Source organism: Echeneis naucrates, chromosome 10, assembly GCF_900963305.1.
Source record: "Echeneis naucrates chromosome 10, fEcheNa1.1, whole genome shotgun sequence".
Classification (NCBI taxonomy): Eukaryota; Metazoa; Chordata; class Actinopteri; order Carangiformes; family Echeneidae; genus Echeneis; species Echeneis naucrates.
The window spans coordinates 17,743,993-17,769,131 of record NC_042520.1 but is presented as its reverse complement, the minus strand read 5'-3'; the positions used below and the strand labels follow the sequence as shown (position 1 = coordinate 17,769,131).

The following is a 25,139-nucleotide window of genomic DNA, read 5'->3' as shown; positions in this document are numbered from 1 at the left end:
TAATTCCCGTATATCGGTCAGTAATCACTGATTAACATTTATGAGTGGCTGTTGGAAGCCGGTGTCACTCATTCCGATGATGTAGTCCTTTCTTGATCGATTATTTGGTCAGACCATCAGGAGTCACCGCTTGCTGTCAGACGCGCTTCTGGCTCGTGATTGGACGCTGGGAGCCTGCGCAGCCAATCAGGTCCTCCTGCTGCCCATTGACACCGCCCTTCGAGTGACGTCGCATCCCGCAAACCTTATACGCATCGGGTTTCAGGAGGAGAGGGACGCTCATTGCGGTAAAAATAGTAGTAAACACTGGAGACGGAAGGAGTTTTTCTCCAAGCAGAAACAACGGCTATTTACCCGAGACGGGGACAGAGTTTATTCTGAGGTAGGTGATCCTGATGGACCTGAGAGTCCGGGAGTCCGACCCGGTCGCGGTGGACTTAGTGAGGCCGGTCTCTGATAGCGGCTCCTGGCCTGCAGCTGGCACTTCTGTTTGACGTATGTCAGCAGACTTCAATTTCTTTAACGCTTTAATGATGAAATAACCTGAAGTCGGCTTGTTGACGTGAAAAGAAACCATTACAACTTCCAATATGAATGTTATTGAAATATTTTATACAAATATTAGATATCTCTATGTATTAGTAATAGAAATAAAACGGTTTACTTGTGTAACTGAAAAGAAAGTATAGAGGGTAAATTTTTCTTTATCCATTCATGTCTTGTCCTCTGCTGTTCGTAGCATATATATTTGTGTTGGAGCAGCGTCGTGACTGCTCTCTTCATATGTTTGCTTGTCAGTGCGAGTGTATGTAGAAGTGATGGTTGTGGTTTAAGAACCACAACCATCACTTCTTTTCAGTTACACAAGTGAGCCACTTTAATCAGATCCCATGGGGTGTCTTCTCATACAGCCAGCCTCTTAGTGCCCAGATGTGTAAACGTAAAGAAAGTAAATATTTGCTGCCAGGATACAGAGCTGCTGTGTAACAAGGATGTTTACAGCCATTTTAAAAAACAAAGGCTCAGGATAATGAAGCTGTGAAAAAAGCTCTTATGTCTGCTATTTTAGGCCATAACTTAAAGGGAGACAACCAGGAATACATTGTCTGAATGTGAAGTTTTCCTACTTTAAGGTTTATATCATGTTTATATTATGTGATCTGAAACAGGGCCTTAAAAGGTTATATAAATATCAAATGGATGTTATGAATTGAGGCCGTTTCAGGTACACTGGTCATGAATGTCTGTATGCGATATTATCACCATGATATTGTTGTGGAAACATCATCTGAACTCACTCTCTCATTCTGGCAGCCCAACTCGAGAAAAACAAACAAATGACACACATTCAAATATCCATAAACAAATGCTGTTGTCATGTGGGTCAAACCTGTAAATGAATAATTATTTAGATTGGTACGTGAAAGACAATGTGAACTTTGATCCTGTAGACGTCCTGGTTGGTAGCCTATTGCTGGTTATTTAAAAGGCCCTTTCAAAGTCGCTTTTCTCAGCCTTTTCGTTGGTAATGTAATCCCCTCCAATGACAAATGAAATTGGAGCAGGATAAATGGTTAGGCAGTCATTAAAGAAGGCTCCCTGTTAACACAGAGAAAGAGAATAATCTGATATTGGGTTTTATTTTCTTACTCTTCACTGCCTAAAGGTGCAACACAAACATTTCACCGGGGATCATTTTGTTCCTCTTGGAGCACGGTAGCCATAGTTACAGAGGCCTTGCCATCTGTCAGTAGCTTCATGAACGCATTTAGGTAGTCTTTTAAAAAGCGCTGTGCAGAGAAACTTAATGCTGAAACTAAAGTAGGACATTGTCATCTCGTTTCAGTTCTTGTCCGTGTTCTTTTCAATTTCCCTGTAATCATTTTAAATACAACAATTAAAATATGCATGAAATAAAATCAGCGGCTCATATTTAGATATCACCCAAGAGGCTCTTAAACCCTGTTACTAACATTCTTAACAAATTACGTAAACAAACAGCAAATCAATCGTGACACTTCGAACCTAATGAATACAATATACTTTTTTTTTTTTTTCCCAAAACAGATAACAAGTGCTGATAATGGCAATGGCAACCATTAGAAATGCCTTTTGACAGTTTGCAGCAACAGCCACTGCGTTCCTTGATTATAGACAGATGATTGGCTGTGGATAGCTAGAGTTCTATTTAGATGTTTATAGTGTACATATACAACACGATACAAGGACTAGCATGAGGGCAGTACTGATCACACACCTACCCTTTCAGGAGCAGTTAGTGGTTGGCTGTGAAATACATTTACATATTACACAGCCTTAGGGGAACAAATGACTTTTAGACACTGAGCTGATCACAAAAATGTATTGAACCTTCACTTATAGATTAAAATGTGTATAGGCAAGAAAGAATAACTTCTCTTATGTTGTGCTAATATGACACTTCTCACAGATATACAAGCTGTGAAGTTGCCCATGTGACATGACGCGGTGGTGTGTTTCTGAGTAATTTCAGGCTTCATTACTCAATACCACCAGTTTTGGAGTTTACAATTGCTGCAGTCTCTTACACCTCCTCATGATTCATTTGATTAGCCTAACCCTGCACTCTGGGACACAGCCTACATTTATAAAGTCTCTGTGTGAACAGCAGTAAGATAATGGTGCTTATCACTGGCGTGGCTGCTGTGAGATGTGAGACCATTGACTCATAGGACATGTTCAACAATATCTAAAATAATATGCTTGCATTTTCTGCGTGGCGGTGGAAACTGTGGTTGTTTGTCATAGGAGTAGAAAATACAAAAGTGGCAGGGAATTGGTTTATATGCTCAATACACTTTCTGTTTAGGGTAACAATTGCATCATTTTTCTGCCTTTTTGAAAATGTTGTGCTCTTATATCAGAACTCAGGGGATTTTTCTGCCTAATGTGACTCTTGAGGCTGAATTACGCACATGGACTTAAACTCACACACATGCACACACACACACACACACACACACACACACACAGTTTTATGTGGTTCCAACATTGACATAGTCTCTCAACAAAACAAAACAAAGAAAAAACTATGACATGCCATTACAAGTTTTGCAGTACGAGAGCATATAATACAGTCAATTGACCAACCCTTGAGTACAATCAAATTTTGTTTTCCAATATCTTCTGGACCTAGAAATTTCCCCCTTTAGGATGGGTATATAGTACAAAATACTTCTGTCTGTCTGCAGAGCGTTTTTTATTTACAATATTTTCTTATTTTTCAGGTAATCTTTATAAACCCAAAGATGAATTTTGAGCAGCCTCCACCATACCCAGGCGGCGGCCCCACTGCTCCAGGCTACCCAGCCCAGGGCCCACCTCCACAAGGCTATCCACCTCAGGGTTATCCTCAACAAGGATACCCTGTGAACATGGAGCAGCCCAATCCAGCAGCATACCCTAACTACCCTGCAGGACCAATGGGTCCTGGAGGCCCTTATCCTGGCCAAGGTCAGCCTCCTTATCAGGGATACCCTGGACAACCACAGTTCGGCTGGCAAGGGGGACCTCCTCCTGGCCCAATGTATGGGGAAGCTCCCAAAAACACAGGTGAGAGATAACACCTAACAGATTGCATCATGATGGTATCTAAACTGAATGGATGAAAGTACGACTGTGATGTTGAATAGACAGAGAACAGGGACACAACGGAAATATATCCATGTGACTTATGGAGCAATGTATACAGCTACAGAGAAACATGTTGTGTCAAACAGTTATCGACCCTCACCAGCTGAGATTGGTGAGGCTTGATTACATAAAAAGCAGTTACAGCACATGCATGTAACCTACTCACATGCACCCTGATTTACACAGACAGGCACCTAGACTTAGCTGGTAAAGAGACAGAGGGTCTGTAAAAAATGTTTTGGATGCCCAACACCCCACCAGAGCAGGAATTCTCCTCCTGCTCCTAATAGCCAGTCTGACCACGACAGAAAGGTCTGTTGTCATCATATTTGTGAAAGAGAGAGAGGGAGAATGAGGCAAGGAAAGGCTGAGCGAGTCATTGTGCTGCACACAGCTCCAAAGAAAACAGAAAATCAATTATGCGGTCATCAATAGTGGTATTGTAATGGAGAGCAACAGATAATTCAGTGCATGGGAAACTGATATAACTAATGATGGCTGAATTCCATTTAGCTGCCTCAGTGTCTGAGTCCTGGCATAGTTCATGTTGGCTCACTTTCACTTTGGCATGGCTTGCTGCGACATTTTAATAAAAGGGGCCCAATACTCATGTTTTTGCAATCTTTGTTTTTCCTGCTTATGACATCTCAAAACCAGAGAATCCTCAAAAACCATCAGCATAAAAACCCTAAGAAATGTTCATATGTCTCACCAATTAATTAACAAATTGCTTCAACTCCATCTGGGACTGTGAAATGCTAAAACTGACAGTATGCGGAAAAAGCTATGAAGGATTCATGAGTGTGAAGTCAAGTCAGGTTTAGCATGAGAGGTGTGTTAATACAGTATCACTTTCCAACTGAGCATGCAGAATAAAGTGTAGCACAAGCTGTGAAACAAAAAGAACATTGTGAAATATTCCAAATTAATATGCAAAGAGAACGGTCCTGCTTCGAGAAAACACCTTTATATATTAAAGCGAGCAAGACACAGCCAACTCAAGATAAGCTACTCCTTTTGATCAAAGGCAAGTGCTCTGCTATCGAGAGTCATGTTACGAGGGGTTTCATAGAGCTCTTTATTACAAAATATTTACCAATTATTAACTAGTTCTTTGTCATATTATTATCAGAGATCAGAATGATAAGTGGTCAGATAGTCAGTAATCTGCTGACCAGGACCAGGTCACCTTAGCAACACATTCACCAAAGTCATGAGTCACTGTGCCTGGCTGTTAAAAGCAAGGTGATTGTTTCCCTCCACATAAATGATTAATCATGAGCACAAGGAAGGGGAGATTCATTCTTTCAGGCCTGTTGTTTGACTTGTTTTTTCTTTACCAGTTCTGGAACAGAAAGGTTTATGATACCCATACGAGAGTATGGGTATCATAAACCTTTCACATGACTAATTTAGATTGTCATGTGGGAAACGTCTTGTTGAGGCCACAGAGGTGTGAGTTCTTGGAAGCTCTCAGGTCATGTACCCGGTGACATCTCAAAGTGGTGCTAATGTTCCTCAGCTGTAATGGTGTCTGATCATGGCTCTTGGCCACTACATTATTACTGTGCTTCCCATGATGATCATAATTATAGAAAAATCATAGCAGCCATGGTTTCACTTGAACTCACTGTTCAGGACTTGATGGCATTTTATGGTTTGTTTGTTTGTTTATTTATTTATTTATTTATTTATTTAATTAATTTTTTTTTTAATTGAGAAATGACTAATTTCTTTTCATTTTTTGCTGTCTTATGTCTCTCCCCCTGCCAACCCCTTCTGGCTCCCTCCCTCTGTCATGCTGCACTCCTCTGTCTTTCCTCCTCTGCAGTGTATGTGGTGGAGGACAGGAGAAGAGACGACACAGGAGACACATGCCTGACAGCCTGCTGGACAGCTCTGTGTTGTTGCTGTCTCTGGGACATGCTGACATAACGCTATTCACAGATTGTTCACCCCCATTACCCTCTTGCCCCCCATTTCTGTGCCTTGAATCCCATCACCCTCCTCCCCATCTGCCTTAAACCACTCCCATTCTGTAGCCTTCCTTTGCTTGTCTATAAATAAAAGATCCCATATGGAGAGCTCTTCCCAGAGCCACCCTCTCTACCTTGATGTGAAACCTGCAGCACTGACTGATCCTGTCCAGGGGGCTACTATGTAGCAGCTTGTAACTGAGCTCCTAAACATAACCTGAATCTCAGGCGCTTCACCCTAAACACACACCTACACAAAACAGGCAGCACACAAAGATACAGACACACTCCACAAAAGGTAGATCCACAAACACACATAAAGTATACTTGGATATCAGGCTCATCTCGTGTGATGCTCTGTGGCACTTTATGATGATTACCTCAGTAAGATACTACTCCTGCCTGCCTCTTGAACCACCTCCAATCCTCCCTAACCTCCCCTTAGCTATGCCAGTGACCCTGCCAAAGGACTGCCCCCATCCTCAAACAACCCCTCCCAAATGCCCTAAAGGCCGCCAAGACCCTGGCTGCTAATGAGCCACATGGTACTCTTAATAATTTCATGCTTGAAACGTATCCCTTTCATTTGCACACAAGCTGTTTTAACCAACGTTTGTCTTCAGGGCATATGATAATATATGGAATGAATTTTTAAAGATGGCAATGATTTAGGTTTCATTCATAAGTTCACATTCAGTGGCCACAATGTTGTTTTTTTCCCCAATCTGATCTTGATATAGAAAATTATTCCAGTATAATTTTTATGACATATGTTGAAAACAAAACAGAAAATTTGGAAAAAAAAAAAAAAATAGTGATTGCTGAACAGAGTAAACCGAATGACCTGTTAAATGCCTTTTTTTTTTTTTTTTGCTTTAAATTAAAAATCTTGCATTAAAATAATTTATTCCCATGAAATGGAAGGCTGTGTTTATTGCAGTAGGATAGTTGTGTAGGGAGCTTGGATAGATATATAGGTATAGATCGGTATACTCCTGCTGTCTGGGCCTGGTCAGATCCATACAGCTATTTATAACACAGCTGCTAATGCAGGATGTTGGTTTCAACATGGCTGCCTGTCTGATACTATAAGAGTATGTTTCACAAATGTGAACCAAAGTCAAAACAAGTCGCAGGAGAGACCCATTTCTACAAACTGGGGGATAAATTACCTGTTGAGTCGTGGCTTCTTTATGCACACCACCTTAAAAGCATCCGTATAATTTTGAGAAAACTTGTACATCACACTTCCTTTTTATGTTGCACGTTGACTTCCCTATCAAAGGCAAGTACTAGGTTTTTTTTTTATGCCTGTAAATATCTGACTGCTTCTGTTCAAATTAGATTGATTACAAAATTTAAATAATTACATAATAAAGGTCTCTAAAGAACGATGCTTCCCATTACACAACAATAAAGATAAAACAACCCCATCTTGACAAACTACACTATAAGTACTGCCTGTGTTTTTATACTGAAATGGAGTGTTACGCATAATTGATAATAATTGATGATAACATTTTAAGCAGTTCTTAGTATTTAAATTTTTGTTCCATAATTTGTAGTTACACATAATGGATAGTGTGGTTTCAGTCCTTTTACTAGAAGCTGTAGTAACAGTTTTTATTGGCCACTTGAGGGCAGCAGAAACAGGCTGTGAAGACAACAGTGACACTTTGTCACACTTGAAGCTTAACAGGGAACTGTGTTTGCACACTGTCAGCTACAGATCATGGAGCAGAATTAGCAATCATTATGAGCCCTGCACACGGCGACTTGTGGAATTTGTAGCTGGTTTTCATCTCTACAACTTTCCAAGAACCCCGCCATAGCAACATTACCGATTTGTTTCTCCGGGCAGAATGTCAGCTGGGAAAAAATATGCTCCGTATGGGCTCATCACAACAAGCAACTTAGGCCTTAACAAGCCTCTGGCACTACTGCTGAAAGGGAAGGAGAAATCTCAAGTTCAACAGAATAAATTTCCGTTTTCACGGAAGCATTTGGACTCTTAATGGCCACTTAAAAGCTCACAGGAATCAATTAACAGTGAGTTTTAAGATGGCCTCCATGCACTGAATGTGTTTATTTGACTGGGTGAGGAACACATCATATGTCATGTATTAAGATTGATTGGAACCGGAAGGGTTAGGATTTTCTATTTATTTCATTGTTTGATTACGTCTAAGGTTGAATAATGCTGGAAAATGCAATTATACTGTTCATCATAGATGATAATGAGTACCTCTGTTGACATGGTGTCCATGGTGAAGGATAGATATGCAATCCCTGCATGCATTATTCAGAGAAACGATAAGAGTTCATAAAGAAGGCTTCTTCCACAATTCAAACAGAGGGAGGAGATGGTTAAGGGCCTCCAGGGGGGAGCTGGAGCTTCTTTCTGTTCTTCAAGCACCCATTAGCTTTTTCTTTAACTTTTAGCCTTGAGGCATTGTTCTTCTTGCCACGTGTTTTAAAGTAAATCGCTTTTCCGCAACTTTAACTTTGTTTTTGCACACAAATTCAACAACAAATCCAGCTAGAAAACCCAAAGTGTGCCTGACTTTCGTTTTTGCGGTGTTTGTCCGGCACCCTGACCCCCTACCCTCTTCTAACCGGGTCCATGTTGAAATCATTCCCTTTGTTTTGATTCGCAGGAAGCGCTAACACTAACAGCGCTAACAGACAACACTCATTTAAATAGCTCCGGCAAATCTTTCTCCACCATTACCAATCATAAGATTAGACATTCACATCACCCGCTGAGCAATATTTGCAATTAGTTGCATTCAAAGTTACATGTATTCTGTCATCACATTTCACCTGGTTAGTCATCAAGAAAATGCCACATATATTTTAAGCACTTTTCCTGCGTGTTGTTTTGAGGAAACAATCAGAAATCAGTTTAATAGAGTCCCAACTTTTGATAGTAAACTTATTTGTTGATTCCAATATCAATCAAATAGTAATAAGGTTGAATTGAACCTCACTCTTAAAGCAGCTGGTGCCACAAATTTACAAGGAAAAAAAACTGTTGCCTGCTAAACTGGCATTCCATCAAGATGTTGATGTGATTAATGTGTTAATTTCTTCAAAAGGAGAAATGCACTTTAACAGTAAGAATGATGCATGAGTAACAAAGAAAGAAAGATTAAGCTGCTTTTAATCAATGGAGCCACGCCATCAACACTCTGAGAGATTGCCTTGAAATGCAACTCACGTAAATGCATGCCAGTGAAGTCTGGTAGAAACGGTTACTGAAACATCAACATCTTTAGTCTTCAAAAAGCAAAAGTGAGATGAAAGTGACATACACCGTGCTCAGATGAAGTAAACAATTATGTTTTATTGATAAGGTTCTCAGAAGAGTCTCGTTTCATTGAATGTATAAGAATCATCCTTTGATAATACTGATTTGGTACATTATGACATCCAGCACGAGTCTCTTCACAGTGAGAGGGATCCATTACTGCTACTGCTGTTGGGATCTAGGACAGAAACATCTCTGCTTCCAAACAAAAGAACAGTCAAAAACAACAAACTGGGGATTGATATTGTAGATATGGAATATTAGAGTGCCACAAAACTCTAGAGTAGTAAGACCAGCTAAAGATTTTGCACATTACAAGCCACTTCCTCTTAGAAATATAAAACTTGATATTCTGAACAATATTCTACTGTGCTGCATAAAGGTAGGTCTATACACTGTACATCGAAATATATTTCGAAAAAACAGATTTCACAGTTTTAAAGACTTTATTTAAAGTATAAACCGCTTTTTTTTTAAACACTTTATTACATAAATTATTCTTTTTGAGAGTGACTATTATTTGCCCTGGCAGCAAACTGAAATTAATACAAAAACAAAATGAACATTTCGTACATATTTTACAAAAGAAAATAAACTCATCCATTAATGTTCATTTTGAATAGAACTGGTGACTCATTCATGATTGTCATATAGTACTAAGAATAAATAAATAAAAAAAGAATAAAATAAAATAAATACTAACTTAACATGTTTTCCAGACTCTGTGAGTGGTGTATTCGATCGTTCTGTACAGAAGTGCCTTGGTGAAAGTCTCACAATTCTACCGCGACTGAAACGTACAAAACTACGGCATCTACAGTATACGCAACATCCTGAAATTTAGTGTAGTCAGACACATATGTAGCAATATGATTAATCTCCCCATTTCAAAATAAACAATGCTGTATGATACCACTGTCCACAAATATAGCCATCACTTTTTTTTTTACCTTTGTTTTTCTTTTCTTTTTTTGAAAAAGTTTGTTTTCTAGTCTGTTAACAGCATGGATTTGTTCGAGGATGCCGTTAGCTTGTGTGTTGCTTGGTTGGATGTGTGCTGCCTCAGCAGCAGAGGACTGGTCCATGGTGGACGATGGGAGGCCTGAGACAGGGAGACGACTCATTATATTGGACGCTCTTTTCACCTTGCCTTGTCTGCCGCTGTTTCACAATGTCCTCTGTTGATGTGTAGCTGTAATTGCTGCTCTCTGGAGTGGCTTTGTCTCCACTTTGGTCCCTTTTGCCTTCAGTGTCTATTAGAGACAGACAAGCCTTCACCGCAGATGCCAGCGCACTACAACTCCACAGCGTGTTCAGTAGCTGTCATGGCCGCTCTCAGTGTGACCCAAAAAATATGGGTGAAAATATCACTATCTTTTTTAAAAAGGGGAATCATCTTATTCATTAAGCAACAATTCAGTAAGTTCCTCAGTGCTTTATCAGTTGTTCAAAGTTTTTGTTTTTTGTTTTTTTTTTTTCAAAAAAAGAGAACAGTTTGACTAAACTTGAAATTTTTTGCCTGTGGCAGTAAAATTAACAATAATATGTTTTCTTGATAAGTCATTCTTTTCAAAAGTCCCTGCAGCGTTCCGTGAGTAACCCCATTTGTTGGTTAAATCTCCATGGGTTTTGAGAGGAGTAGGGTTGAGGAGGCTGGGTAGGAAAAGGAGCAGGGTTTAGAGATGTGAAAATGGGAAAGAGGGAATAGTTTGCCCGTCAAGCAAGTTCATGTGGCCTGTTACCTCTTGCCCATCTCGTTCTGTCTGAGGAACTGGACGTTGTTGCTGCTGTCAGCCAGTTCTGGGTACTGCTCCACAGGCAGCACATAATAGCCATCATAGCCCTGCACTCTACCTGTCGTTAGGAGCTGCTGTCTCTCCCCCTCCGTCCAGAGGCGACTGCCTCCCTTCCCATCCCTGGCCCTCTGCTGCTCCTTGGCCCAGGCCCCAGCCAAGGCTCTCTGCCTGGCCAGCTCCAACAGTCTTACCTTCTCTTCATCCACCACGTCCACAGCCAACCCGTACCGAACACTCAGCACTAATGAAGGAGCTGCAAACTCTACGGTCACTCCTCTCCGTGATCGGCCACTCACTGTAACGTTGATGCTGCTCTCCAATGCTTTGCGCCCGTTTGTGAGGCCCAGGCTCAACAGGTCACTGTCAGCGGAGCCAACTTTCACAAAGTAGTGGCAGTCCTTCCCATCCTGGGTATAATGGGTGCCCTCAAGGTACTGGGCACCGTTTAGCACCAGTGCTACTTTGCGGTTGTCATCATTGGCCAAAGCAGACACACCAGCTACCACTCTGCCCTCCTTCAAGGCCAACATTACTCCCCGACCTATTATTGGGATGCTGGTGCCGAACCAGTGGCCCGGCTTGTCCTTTCGTCTGCGGCGCTCCTTATTGAGGAGACGACCCTCTAGGGCCATGAAAGCCTGGTTGTGACGCTCTGCTGCCTGTTGCACACCAGTGATGAGCTACATGGAAAAGTTGGATAAAGATTTAAAATAGGATTCACAACAGAGGCCAACTCACAATAACTTCCGACTGCATCTCTTTGAGATGTGGGCCGTACCTGTCCGTTCTCACAGTGCTGGGTGGCCTGCAGCTCGTATGGTGGCTCCACAAAGTAGAGCGAGTGTCGAGGGAACCCTGGGATTATGTTACTGAGCTGAAAGCCAAACATCACCAGCCAGCTCTTCACATCTATAACAGCAGATGGGAAAAAAATTACGTTGCTAAATGACAAAGTTAAACACACCAGCAAATGAATAATTTTTTTTTTATTATATAAAAGAAAAAGTAAGTTTGCTTCTGTGCGAGCTGGTGCTACATAAAGCTGTCAGCCAGCGTGCCATCTGCAGCCCATTGTTTCCTGCAAATCATCTTGCTGATCATCTGCTTCTTCCTGAACACTGTTTCCAGTCAAAGTCAACGTCAGAACGTTACAACTAAACTTCAGAGACTTGCTCCTGAGAGAACTAAATCTATCTTTACACAATGGGTTAACCTCATTATATTTGTATCCTTTCTCTGCAAATACTCTTTCAAAAGGCACAAAAATGGCTAAATGATGTAAAATATTCATTACCCATGTTAATATGAATGTCTCCTTTACCTGTGACATAGTTCTTTACATCCAGCATGTCACTGAGGGGGTTGTTGTTCTTGAACATGTAGAGATTAAATGGAGAGGGGTCCTTTCCTATCTTGGGCCATATGCTGTAGTCAGGCGAGGTCCAGCGTCCAGCCAGTACATCATAGTCTCGCTGGGTGAAGTGGACCAGTTTAGTCAAGGGATCGTAGAGACCACCGTGGAAACCAACCACCAGCTGGAACTCTGGGTTGGAGTCCAGGTACACTTCTCCGTAGGCTGTGTACTGCACCTATGTGACACAAACGCGCTTAGATAGCTTTAAATGTTTCTTGGAGCTTCTTCTGATAGAAAGCTCAAAACATGAGGAGAGTTAAAGAACAGCATCTGTGGAACTGATCAGTCTTCAGTCTTATACAAGGACAGCTTCCTTCTCTATTCGCAATTTTTTTTTTGACTTTCTGATAATTCTACTTGTTTGGTTGGTCAGAGAGGATCAACAGATTTTTTTATATGTCATTTATTACAAATGAGGAGATTGAAGGCTTTTGAATTACCTGTTTGATCATCTGTCCGTTGCTGCTGAAGACAGCCAGTGGTGTGCCAGTGTTATCAGAAGCTATGTAGTATTCCTCCCCACTGCTCACCTCCATGGCAAATAAATGTCCCTGATCAGAAGACAGTCACAAAATCAATCAGTTGCACTAATGTTTCAGGATAAGGTCTTTGGTGATAAGATGCAATATAAGGACAGTATATTGGTGGATTTTGGCACGTTGCTGTCCAGCCACACCTACCTGTAGGTCATAGTAGAGCGATGAGATGTCTGAGCTGGAGTGGTTAAAGATATGGGTGACCCTGGTTGGATGGTTGAGGTCAGCATAGAAGAACTGAAGGTGCTGACCCAGGCTGTTCCTTGTGGACACCCTGCGGCCCAGCCCGTCGTAATGATACACAACACTCCAGCCACCAGGGCCTCGATTGTAGGCCCGCAGTAATTGACCTTTGGAATTATAGTCAAAGACATCTGAACCACGCTGACTAAGGAAGCCATCTTCATCCAGACGGTACTGGACATCTCCCAGGCGTGTGATGCGGTCTCTGAGGTCATAACGGAGTGGCAAGATCCGGGCGCTGTTCCCAGGGTTCAGCAGATGGAGGTTACCATTCAGATCGTAGCTGTAGCGCCAGGTAGACCAGTCATTCACCTGGAAAAAACAATGAGACATAAAAATGGGATATAATTATTCCTTTTTTTACTCTGTATGTATCTAACTATGTCCTAAAGACTGCAAGAGCTGGACTGCTTGATTTGTGGACTAGATTCTAAAGACTTATAATAAATTTACCTTTACGCCACTGAGCTGTCCATCTCCATCATAATCATAACGGTACTGGGTGGTGTTGGCATAGGGCCCTATTTTGAGCTCTCTCTTCACCACCCGTCCCATGCTGTCATACTGCACCGTCATCCAGTACATGAGTGATCGGAATATTTCATACTGGACCTCCTTGATGCGTCCGTGGGTGTCGAAGTGCTTACTCAGCGTCATAACGGCTGTGGTAATGATTTGATTAATGTCATAGTAAATGACACCAAACTTTCCAAAGTGTTCCACCTATTGAAGGAGGGGAAAGGTTTAGTGGAAAGGTGAGCACTCTGATAAGCCAAAGCGTTTGCAGTTATAGAAAGACATTGCTTTGCAAGTTAAAACACTGTGTATATAATTGTTCAAAAAGCAGATATAGATCAAAACAAATTTCTGCACCTTTCCCGAGATCTCATCGTATCTGTAGAGGTCAACAGGCAGCGGCGTCTCGCTGATGACTGGCTTCATGCTGGCGATACGGAAGCTGTTGTCATGGTAGGTGTAGTCGAACCTTGCATTGACCATTCCCTCCTCACTGAAGCGGTAGATCTGCTTGTCAATAAGCGGGCCCATTTTACGGTAGCGTATGGTGCATGAGAAGCCCCCGCTCTGCAGATTGACCATCTTAAGGACGCCAGCTGTTTCATCATAGCCAAAAGTGACAGCAGTGCTGTCATACACAATCTCTGACAGCTTTGTCAGCTTGCCATACTTGTAGAGAACACGCCGGCCGGTGCCGAGGTAATGTGTGGCCTGCGGTCTGCCATCTTCACTGAAATCATGGATTATGGAGGCATTGCTCTCTGGGGGGTTGTAGGTGTTGCGGATGTAGCCGACTGACACGTGTGTGAACATGGTGTGGCGAGCAACACTGGGCATGGTGACAGCTGTGACCCGACCTGAGGCGTCGAACTCAAAGACATACTGTCTTTGGCTCTGCAGGAGCAGCACCATGGACTGGAAAAAGAGAGGAATGGATTAGTGTAATAGCATTATCAATGGATGACTTGCCTCCTGTGGAATAGCACCAGGACTCATTTTCTTTCAGATAACTAATTTGAATCTTTTTAGCCGTGAAAATTATGTATTATTTCATGCAGTTCTGCAATTCATAATACTATTCCTTCTTGTTATTGCTTTGCTTTTCTAGCTGTTATGTTAGATGAATGCACTTACTTTGTCAAGATAGCTATAGCTCCACACCTTCCCATCCACAAAAGAACGAGACAGGATGCGTCCCTGTGGGTCAAATTCGGTCCTCTCACTCATGCTCCCCCTCTGCAGCCCAACAAGCTGTCCAGTGGTTGAATATGATACATTGACCACAGCCAGACTGCTGCTGGGCAACCACATAGCTGGGCGGCCCTGAGCGTCGTACATGATGCGCAGTGTGAACTTGCGGTGATCATCATAAATCTTCTCCGTGCGGGTGTTGCGGTCAAAGTCAATGGACAGGAGGTTGCGCCCATGGGCCTAAAGAAAAGGAAAACATTTCTGAGTTCTGACATTTCACTGAAAATATTCAAGGTGTGCACAATATTTAGATATAGTCAAGGTTAATCTCGGACTCATTCATGAAGTACCCACCCTCAGCTTCCTGCCAAAAACTGTGACCTTGCCCTTGGTCTGCTCCTTACGCAGACGCCACTCAATGGAATTGAGGCCGTTGTCTGTAGGCAGAGTTATGTTCCTTCGACCAATTGTAGGGCTGACAGAACCTGCCAGGATGTGGGGCTCTGTGTGAAAGCTGATGCCCATTCCGTTGGCATACATCACTCTCAGAGTCCCATTGTTACACAGCTGATAGCTGTTCCTCACCTGGTCTGTAAATGGAGACAAATAAAAGCAAACATAGGACATGGATATTACAGTCTCTGTCTTCATGCGCTGCCAAGGAATCAGAAGGAATATCAAACAGAAGAGTTTTTTTTTATATATATAGTGAATAAGAAATCCACAGATTAAAAAATTTGGACCAAAAAAAATTTGGACTACACAATTGAATCATTTGGAAAATAATTTCCTTACTCTGTTAGCTGGCCTGTTGGCATCCACGACAGTAAAAAGTATCAGGGGGCCATGAGTTGAGGTGACGGAGGACGGATTTAAAAAAACTTTGTTTATGGGGACATCGATGCCAAAACTAGCAGACGTCTGATTTTAAGTTTAATTATTTGTTAAAGACAGTTGAAAACATATGTTTGGGGCGCCAGTGGCATAATTGGTAGTGCATGTGCCCCGTCAACAGGAGGCTACGAACTTGTTGGCAACACTCGTTCAGTTCCAGCTGGTGTCATTCCCTACGCTCTCTCTCCTCCATTTCCTGTCACCCTTCAAACTGTCCAAGCTAATAAGGCCAGCAAAAAATCATGCACCTGTTAATGCACAGTTTAACCTTAATGCCATTTCACTTGGTTAATAGACAGGTTAATAGATGTTCCCAATGAGTGGAGATCAAAGTGAAACATTTTAAATAATGCATTGTGCTTAAACTGAGATAAACTCAGATTTTAGTCACCCCAGATTTTATCAGACTGAAATAGTTGGTGGTATTTTGTCAACTTAAACTAGATAAAAATTAAAGCCATTAAGATGACTGAAATATGATTAAAACTAAATTTAAACAAATGTGTGTATATATTGAGGAGTTGGCAACCCACAGCTCTTTAATAACCACTGTGGCTCCCTGTGGCTTTGAGAAAATAATGTGAATAAATAGAGGCTATTTTATTTAAATATATGTTATTCTCTTTCGATATTTTTTTCCTGTGTAATAGTTCTGATTCTGGAAATTTAGGTGATCTTATAACACTGATATAAAACGTTTTTTTTTTTTTTTTAATATCAGAAGATGCATCACCTGTTGCCATCAGACTTGTGACATATTTTGAGCTCTCCACTCCAAGTAAGCTTACCATGGATACATCCAAAAAAAGAAAGCAACAAACTACAGTTCTTATATAAAGGTCATAACTGTAATGAAACTATCATCATTATAGCGGTGGCTCCAGCTGGGGTTTATTTGGTGGGAATCACGCCCAAATGGCTCTTTTGCAGAAAGATGCCGAGCCCTGAGACTGTTTCTTTTTGAAGGAAATTAATGTTTTGATCAGATTTTGACAGAAATAATCATTTCCATTCAAATATCCTTTTAACATGTAAAGATAGGGCTACATAGGACCAGCCTTTTGTGTAAAATTAATTTGTGCCGCCCCATGATTTGTTTTTATTTTCTATTCAAAAGATTAAAATTGATTCTTTTAATCAGTGATATCAGATTATTTTGTGTACTAATTGAGGCTCAGCCAAACCTCTTTTTTTCTTGACATTGCATGATGCATGCATGGATTTCTCCAAATCAACATAATTTTTCACTTACACTGGGAAAAAAAATTAAATAAGGTTTTGACTTTTTGGATTGAGCTTCTAATTCAATGAGACAAGACAACCTGCAGCTAAAGACAGCACTGGTGTAGGTCAGTGATGACAGACCAATATTTTAACTCTGGCATTTAACACACAGTATCCCATTTCATACCCGACCAGCCCATCAGACGCAGCCAAAGTCAGCGTGATAGAACAGCTATTTCTGTAAACATGGCTAGCAGCATCTGACAGAACCTTAGTGCTGTAGGGAGACAGCTAATGATACAAGGAAATTAACTTGAATGTGCACATTAGTGATGGTGCTGTACACCCTTTTTACCCATACACACAAGTTTACCAGAAAACAGGAAATTCCATTCACAAAACCTGAGGCTCATGACAGTAAGACTCATGACTAGATGATGTCCATAAAATGTTTATGGACCTGATTCCTGTTCCTGCAAACTCCAAAATCTCTTGAACAAAAACTGTCGCGCTAAACCTCTCCACAATCTCTGTATCGCTACAATTTAATGACTCAATCTCAAGCACAGGAATGGGAACAGATAAGGCCATGTCCAATGCTGAGGCTACATTTTTTTCTCTGATGTCTGAAAATAGGCATCTTGATCACATTGAGGTGATTGAAAGTGAGATAAAGTTGTTTTCAGCTCAGTGATATCTGGCAGATGCAGATTTTGGGGGAGTTTTTTCTTTATTTCATGTACAAAAGGTGAGGGGATCATGTGGTGACTCCCTTTAAAGTGTCGCCTTCAGAGACAGTAATCCATAAAGCCAATTTGTAATAAAGCTCTGGACACGTTTTAACAATACCTCAAACAGACAAGTAAAGCTTTTTCCATTCACTTGGCAGCAACAGCCTTTAGATAAATCTTCACTGCTCTGTCTCTGTCTGAAAAACCTCGTAATAAAACAGAAGCAAGGGAGAGGGAAAGAGAAATGAGAGCTTGAGGGCCAAGGAGAATGCACTGTGCAGGAGTTAATGAAGAGAGCGAGGAAGAGCGGAAAGACAAGGAGATGGTTAAGTGAGTATGTCAGCAGAGAGCTGTACTGAAACCCACACAGTGTGGTAGAAACCTTAAATGACTTACAGCTCTGCGAACAACTCTCCCTTTCTCCTCCTGCAACCCAGGTGGATCACTGCATACATCTACAACTCATCTCTCTTCGGCCTTCAGACTTATATAGCCCACAGTCTGCACACATGCATCTGTCACCACCACTTGCGCTGGTCAAGGGAAAGTTACACGGACAGTTATACACCTCCTCCTCCTCCTCCTTCTTCTCTCTCTCTAAGCAGGCCAAATAAGCTCAGGGATCATGGGAACTGGTTGAGCACTGTATTTGTATGTCAGTGTGTGTGTGTCTGTGTTTGTGTGTGAGGAGAAAGCTTGAGGGATGAGGAGGATTCAGTCTACATGAGTTAATGAATTTTGCTGTTATGATATTCAAAAGCAGGATGATCCCAGCTGGGATTAACAACTATATATTGGTAATTTTATTCCATGAGAGGGAGCGAGAGAGGGCTGGTTGTGGGTAGGGATGGAAAATAATCTCCTGGAGCCTGCACATAACTGAGTGAAAATTACAAGACTTTCAATTAGAGTCGGCAGGCCGGGGCATATTTGGCATCAGAGAGGGCGGCTGTGCTTTTGAATACTAAGATAAAATGATGTATCTCATCGAGGCTGGGATGCTGCATAAAAAGACTAATTTTAATTTATTTTTGGGATTACATAAACCTTTATCTAATCAAAATATAATTAATGAGCTTCATATCTTATTTTCATTTGCCTTTCATTATATCTGTAAGCTTAAGTCCACCTCTGCACCACAACTAAAGCCACGGTTCTGCCAATATTTAAAAATTCATGTTCGCTTTGTGGGTCCTGTACGTGCTGAGTCTCTACCTTGCACCACAGTGTACGAGGCTTCCACAGAAGACAGGTTGGTGATGACAGTTACATCATCATCTCTGCTGGAGCTCTCAATGTCAATGTTGATGGAGCGCTCGATCTCACGGTGGAGACTTGTCACCATGCCTGTGGGGTACGTCACGTTGGTCAGGCGACCCTCGCTGTCATACCTGAGGGATTGGAAATTGCAGTGAGGATGAGTGGTAAGAGAAGGACATGTTCATATTTGTGCTGCACACATTTTGACTGCCACAGAGGGAGAGAAAGGCCATCTTAATAGAAAAAAACAAATTGAATTCATTAATGCAGTCATAAGAGAGTTGCATCACTGCCATTTACATATAGCGAACGTCTAGACAAAACTCTGGAATTATTTAAAGAGACCCAACAAATTCCTCCATGAGCAAGCGCTTGGAGACAGTGGGGAGAAAAAAGAATAGACTGTAATTATAAGAGCTAACACTGGGGGGCAGGAGTACACTTCACCAAGAGCACTGGTAATCAGGAATGCAAGAGAATCTTCATTTTGTATTTAAGATAAACAGAAAAATGAACGAAGTATACAAACATATAAGACAAGACACACAAGACTTTTTGCTCTCTCTCAGGCACTCACTGGTAAAATGTGGTCCATCCAGTCTCATCAGCTTTGGTGGCCAGGAGGCCTGTGTTGCCACTGTAGCCCATCAGAGCCACCTCCTGGCCCAGGGCCGACACACTGCGGAGCCCCCCTGTGGGGTCCAGTCCCAGAGTCACCACTTGATTCTCAGGCAGCAGCACCAGTCTTAGCAGGCCCGCTCCTCCCCCCTGGCCCAAACTATCCCTCCTCACTTTAACTGTGTTGTTGCAATTGTCCACAAGCATTGACAGTTCTCCATCAGGACCATAGGAGAAATTGTAAAGTGGCTCCCCAGTCACTAAACTAATTGTCTGGATATGAAGCCCTTCACCACTGAAGACATACAGCTCCTGTTCCCTTGGCGATGCAACCTCATACTGCGCAGACCCTCCATAACCCACACTTGATACAGCAGGGCCGGGCCGATTGGATCGTACTGCTCTGATTCGAATGTTGTTAAGGTCCGCAATGAAGAGCGTCCCATCAGGAGATACAGCCAGTGAGGTGGGGGAGTTCAAGCCGGCGTCGGGGGCGTAGCCGTCGTCACCATAGAAGCAGTTGCAATTGACGTCATTTTTGCAGTCGCAGTCGGATGCAGCACCAGCCAGGAGAGAGATTTCTCCATTAGTACTCACCTATGAATACGCACATACAAAAAATTGAGGAGGAGAGCCTGTAATTTATGACAGTGCGTAAAAAAGTCACAAGTCGATGAGGGAAAATGCATTACCAAAAGAAAAATTAATTTTGAGTTATTACAAAGGAGGATTAGAAAACATTAAAAGTGTCAAGGGATCTAAAAAAACAAAACAAAAAACACCCACTGAGCCCCAAAAGCTGTGAAGTCCATTTCGGGGAATGGCAAAAATAATTGAACTCTAAAAAAAATTTATTTTTTAAATAAGACAAAGAACCTATGTACATTACTTCTCCATCCAGTACCTGTCTGACACGGTTGATCTTTTTCTCATCTGTCTCAGCAATGTAGAGGATGCCAGTGTGGGATAGGGCAATGGCTGTGGCGCTCTCCAGGGCAGCGTGGATAGCCAGCTTGCTCAGGCTGTAGTCTATGCCTGGCACTTGGCAATGCATTGGCCGACCTGCTATGATGCTCACCTGTAGGAAACAACGAGAAATGTGACATGCGTTACAGAAAAGCTGCAATGATATTTAGGAAGGTAAGAAGTCAGTGGTTAAGAAGTGTAGCAGAAATATCCTATAATGAAGTGAGATTTTCATATGTAGAATATTCCTAGTGGTAATTAATCAGTAATGTTGACACTGAAGTAAAACTTTGGAAACTGTGTTAGAATCTGAACTTCTAAATTGGCCAGAGAAAGCCTAATTGGGAGTAAATCCTGTCAAAGCCCCATTGTGATTGTCCACCCTCAGGGCTTTATGATGGTGATCCAGCTTTGCGGTACAGACCTGGTGGTTTTCAGTGATGCGTAGGATGACATTGTTTTCCAGAACATAGAGAGAGTTGTCCATGGGGTTCACTGCTAAGTCTGTGGGCCACTCGAGACGCACCTGGACGGCAGAAATGGAGGTTATTCTTCAGACAATATCTCCTCAGGACGTGGCGTTTTGACAGAGCGGCAAGTTTCAGACAAGTCTCTTCTTCAATTTTTTAAGTGAGTGCCGCCCACATCCTTTTTTTGATTCATTCATTTATTGATGGACTTTTTAATCCCCCTTTAAATCAGTCTCTCCATGACCTCCTGGCTGGCTCATTTCCACACAATTGTCACAGCCTAGCTCTCATGGGGCTGTTAGATCATCATTAATTGTGCCATCACCTCACGTTGCTTCTGCGCTTCCCACTAACTGTCATACCTGGCTGACATCCATGCTGGTGTCACAGCTCAGTGGCCGTATGGCGGTCAGATCGTTGGCCCCCAGCAGAGTGGAGATGATGCCATTCTGGTCCACTTTACGGATCATGGTGGCATCCACAAAGTACATCAGCCCATTTTTATCCACAGCAATACCTGTCAGGGTGAAGATGAACACCATGAGTGGCAACTCGTAACTCAAACACTGCTATGACCCATTGACATTTTAAGTCAATTAAACGTCCCCTTCTCCACCATCTGAAAACAGATAGCAGACCTGACAGCTGAATAGCTCAATGTTTCATTGAATTAGAGGGAACGAAGTGATGGAAGAAGCACTGAAGTGTTCGTTTTTGGGTGAGTCATCAGGATGCGGAGCTCACGCTCCTCCCAAAGGGCAGTTGTGGACTGTTTGAAGGTTCATTAGAACCACAAGTGATCTGTTGCACTTAACATCCTTCTTTCATCCTCCCTCACTACTTTTCCTTCTTGTTGCCACCTATCGATTTTTCTTTATTTTTCCCTTTTCTATTGTTTACCAGTGGTGCCGTGTCAGCCTTGTTGGTCTAACAGACAGCAGGCATTCAGACAGGTGTGTTTGTTCAAGGCAACAGTGCCCCAAAATAACTTCTAAACACACTGAGATACACAACAACAGATGGAAGATACAGCAAAGGGCACGGAGTAAATGAGAGCTAGGGGAAACGGGGTTGTGGGGGAGCAGTGAGAGGGAGGGCAAGCTGACTTTGCTGGTGACAGGTAAGAAGGAATCATTTGCTCATTGTCTTCACCTATCGCTGCCATCTTCTCTCCCAAATACCACACACAAACAGACTCACACACACACAGTTACTGTACCTACATTAAAAACTGCACTCCCACATGTGCACACACAGTGTCACTGACAGGAAATGTGACAGTGTGACATCCTTGACAGTTTGGTGTCACAATGTTCTACAATCCAATGATCCACAAAAATAATTCCATTAATAAATTTAACATTAACCCGGTTTATAACCTCCTTCTCTCTCTGTCCTGCTTTAGTTGAGTCATAAGATTCTGCCCAATATTAAAAAAAACAGAAAGAAAAAGAAAAGATGATACTCTAATCAAGTTCAATTTAAAGGGTATTCAGCTTAAATATCTTGTGTATTGAAGTGTGAATCTTGAACCATATGTGAAGTACCTCTGCCTTTTAAAGAAAATTACCAGGGCCATTTACATTAACCATCTAATCATAAGAAATGCTAAAAGATGAACTTGTGTATTTCATAGATTACTGTCCCTATTGGCTTTTTGTTGTTGCATTTTATTTCTTGCAACCCAAGGCCATCTTTAAATGTAAAGTTTTACAATGAGAAAAGAGAATTTCTGCTTGATAGAGAAATTTCACTTCTCTTTGCTAAGTTTTTTCCACTGGCTCACCTTTGGGGCTCATAAGTGTAGCTTCAGTGGCTTTGCCGCCATCGCCGCAACGCTCATCGAAGGGAAGGCACTGCTCCCCTGTCCCAGCCACCACCTCTGCATTGTCTGACAGCAGCCGTCCTCCAGTTAATGAGCGAACACGATAAATTCTTCTGGAGTTGGTGTCTGAGATGAACAATGCTCCTGATACTGGATCCACAGCCAGGAAGTACTTATGGGTTGGGTTATTACTAAGGTGGGGGAAAAAAAAATCATCTTTATGCCAGCGAAAAACTCATTTTAATATTTTCAGGGAAGATATTTTATGAAGTAATTTTGCTATTATTGCTAAATGTGTACAAGAAACTTTTAATTTATCATTATAAGGATCTTACCTGTGTCTGAAGTCTTTGTTCCTTCAAGGTAGAAAGCAAGATAAAAGCAGAACAAAACAAATGTTAATTTACACAGTCTGTAGAGAGAAGCCTACAGAGAGCAACACAAAGCTGGCTGTGTTGTGAACAGAAACATTTAAACATGTGTAAAAACACCCTGGAGAAACAGATTTTAGTATGGTGTATAATTCAGCTTGAACCTCCCCATCCCCTGTGCCTCACCTTTTTCTTTCCATTTCAAGGCAAGGTACAATCCTACATGTTCTATCGACTGAAAATATCTAGTCTTCCCCTTCTCCTCCTCACCAGTCATCTTGCCTATCTTCTACTATCTATTAATATTTCAATGGAAACACTACAATCCAATTTCTAAGTGTTTGCTCTTTTGCCTTGTTTTCCCGGCCTTACCTCTATCTAACAGACTCGGTGGTTTACCTTAACTCCAGGATGCCAGTTGTGTTCATCGATGGGTAGACCCTGCGTACAAAGTTGAGGTCCCCAACATAGAGGCTGCCATCAATGCCCATCGCCAGGGCGACTGGTGCCAGCAGCTTGTTGCCATCTGCCAGGCCGTTACAGCTGGGGCAGGAGATACTGCGCCTCCGACCATTTCCCATGATGCTTGTGATTACTGGGGGCTGCTCTGTCACAAAGATGTTTTCACCGCTGCCTTTGTGAAGGATGCCTGGATAGGAGAGAGAATGGAGAGAAATGTGCACATTAGGGGCTATTATTTCAGTCAGAGGATTCTTATGCCATTCTGATTTAATGATTGCTTGGACTATGCTGAAACATTTCAACAACCACAAGATTGATTGCCATGAAATTATACACAGACATTCATAGTCCCCACAGGATGAATCCTTTGACACGCAGTGTAGTATAGGGTGTCATCACGTCAACATTTTATCCTGTCCAATCGTAATAATTAATTCATCCAGTAACTTGTTTATTCCCACTGCCATTAAAAGTGGAAACAACTAGCAAACCTCCCATTTCCCCCCTTTTATTTATTCATTGCATTAGTCACTTTTACTCTGGTTTTAGTCCTTGTCTGCTCCTGTCCTTTGATGTTGTTCGGTTGGGCTGCACCCAATTTGATTTTCTGTCACGATTCTCTGATTCTCGAATAGACCAATGACATTTCCATCATTCTCTGTAAACATTATCACAGCTCAGCTTGTGAACGTCAACGCAATTGATGCTAGCATTTAGCTACTAGCATGGCTGTAGATGAATGTTTCCAGCACTTAACATCATTTTTGTTATTAATGGCATGTATTGACTTGTTTTTGGCATAGGAACAAAGGTGTAGCATGACATCATCCTCAGTAAAATCACGCCAGCATCATGTGATAAAGCAGGGAATGTATGGCTGAATTCCCCTTTTCTAAAAATACCTCTATATACCACAGGGTCTCCAGTTTTGTCCTTTCCATTAGCACATTGATTGTCACAGCAGGTGAACATCAGTGCATCCGTCCATTTATTTTACCATGCTTTTTAGCATTGCAGCACAGAGTGTAAGTAATGGTATAGAAGATGACAAAACACTGTTCCATCACCACACACATTCTGAATCAGATCTTGAAAAAAAATGTGCTGCTGGCCTCCTACCCAGCTCCACTCTGTGACCCCCTGCCTTTGTTCTACTGGCTTTTCCTGATTGGTCGATGTGTACATGTTCCATCAGCTTTTTGTTTGAGTGGATGAGGAAGTCAAACTAGGTGAGAGAACACAACGATTGCTGCGAAAATCCCCACTGGCATGTATGAAAGAGGTGCTTGGCAAACCAATGTAAACCACAGGAAGTGCTATGTGTTCTGCACCATTCCCCCAAGACACTTGCAAGTTTAGTGAGATATACAGTACAGTAAAACCTGTTACTTATGGGAACACTGGCTAAATATAACATGGAAGAAAAAATATTTCAGTCTACCTTTATGCCGATCACAGGGTGCTTATGTACATACCACTGCGTGTGTTGAGTATATGGTGCTTGTTAAGTGACCAGCCGCCCAGATTGGTGGGGTCCAGCTCATAACCTTGCAGAATGGCTGTCCTCTTCTCCCAGAGGATGAGACTGGCACAGGACTCATACTCATACCCCACTGACACTATATATAGGAGGGAGAGAAAGACAGACAGACAGACACACAGAC

The 25,139-nt window shown here is 42.0% G+C and overlaps 2 protein-coding genes across 2 annotated transcripts in view; one reads left to right on the top strand and one right to left on the bottom strand.

The window, feature by feature from the left end:
- The first annotated feature begins 238 nt into the window (after window positions 1–238).
- On the top strand, window positions 239–6,460 carry zgc:165573 (cysteine-rich and transmembrane domain-containing protein 1). Its single transcript, XM_029512833.1, has 3 exons — window positions 239–382; window positions 3,267–3,591; window positions 5,504–6,460. The coding sequence occupies exons 2-3, from the start codon at window positions 3,288–3,290 to the stop codon at window positions 5,605–5,607; spliced, it is 408 nt and encodes a 135-aa protein (XP_029368693.1). The 5' UTR covers window positions 239–382; window positions 3,267–3,287; the 3' UTR covers window positions 5,608–6,460.
- Window positions 6,461–10,393: 3,933 nt separating this feature from the next.
- The window catches only part of tenm2a (teneurin transmembrane protein 2a), a 152,152-nt gene continuing 137,406 nt past the window's right edge, over window positions 10,394–25,139 (bottom strand). The window contains exons 18-35 of the mRNA XM_029511933.1: window positions 24,951–25,094; window positions 23,413–23,662; window positions 22,978–22,998; window positions 22,604–22,833; window positions 21,180–21,334; window positions 20,772–20,873; window positions 20,286–20,459; window positions 19,341–19,978; window positions 18,719–18,894; window positions 15,009–15,244; window positions 14,598–14,894; window positions 13,821–14,378; window positions 13,401–13,670; window positions 12,849–13,259; window positions 12,609–12,719; window positions 12,076–12,343; window positions 11,533–11,663; window positions 10,394–11,434 (exon numbers count right to left, since the gene is read on the bottom strand). Coding sequence (XP_029367793.1) covers window positions 10,697–11,434; window positions 11,533–11,663; window positions 12,076–12,343; window positions 12,609–12,719; window positions 12,849–13,259; window positions 13,401–13,670; window positions 13,821–14,378; window positions 14,598–14,894; window positions 15,009–15,244; window positions 18,719–18,894; window positions 19,341–19,978; window positions 20,286–20,459; window positions 20,772–20,873; window positions 21,180–21,334; window positions 22,604–22,833; window positions 22,978–22,998; window positions 23,413–23,662; window positions 24,951–25,094 — 4,910 coding nt within the window. The 3' untranslated portion in view covers window positions 10,394–10,696. The remainder of the gene's footprint in view (window positions 11,435–11,532; window positions 11,664–12,075; window positions 12,344–12,608; window positions 12,720–12,848; window positions 13,260–13,400; window positions 13,671–13,820; window positions 14,379–14,597; window positions 14,895–15,008; window positions 15,245–18,718; window positions 18,895–19,340; window positions 19,979–20,285; window positions 20,460–20,771; window positions 20,874–21,179; window positions 21,335–22,603; window positions 22,834–22,977; window positions 22,999–23,412; window positions 23,663–24,950; window positions 25,095–25,139) is intronic.

What these genes read in the sequence shown, in the direction of transcription:
- zgc:165573 (XM_029512833.1), top strand. Translation starts at nt 3,288, where the DNA reads ATGAATTTTGAGCAGCCTCCACCATACCCAGGCGGCGGCCCCACTGCT. An exon ending in GGAAGCTCCCAAAAACACAG is followed by an intron (nt 3,592 to 5,503) that starts GTGAGAGATAAC and finishes CCTCCTCTGCAG; the next exon opens with TGTATGTGGTGGAGGACAGG.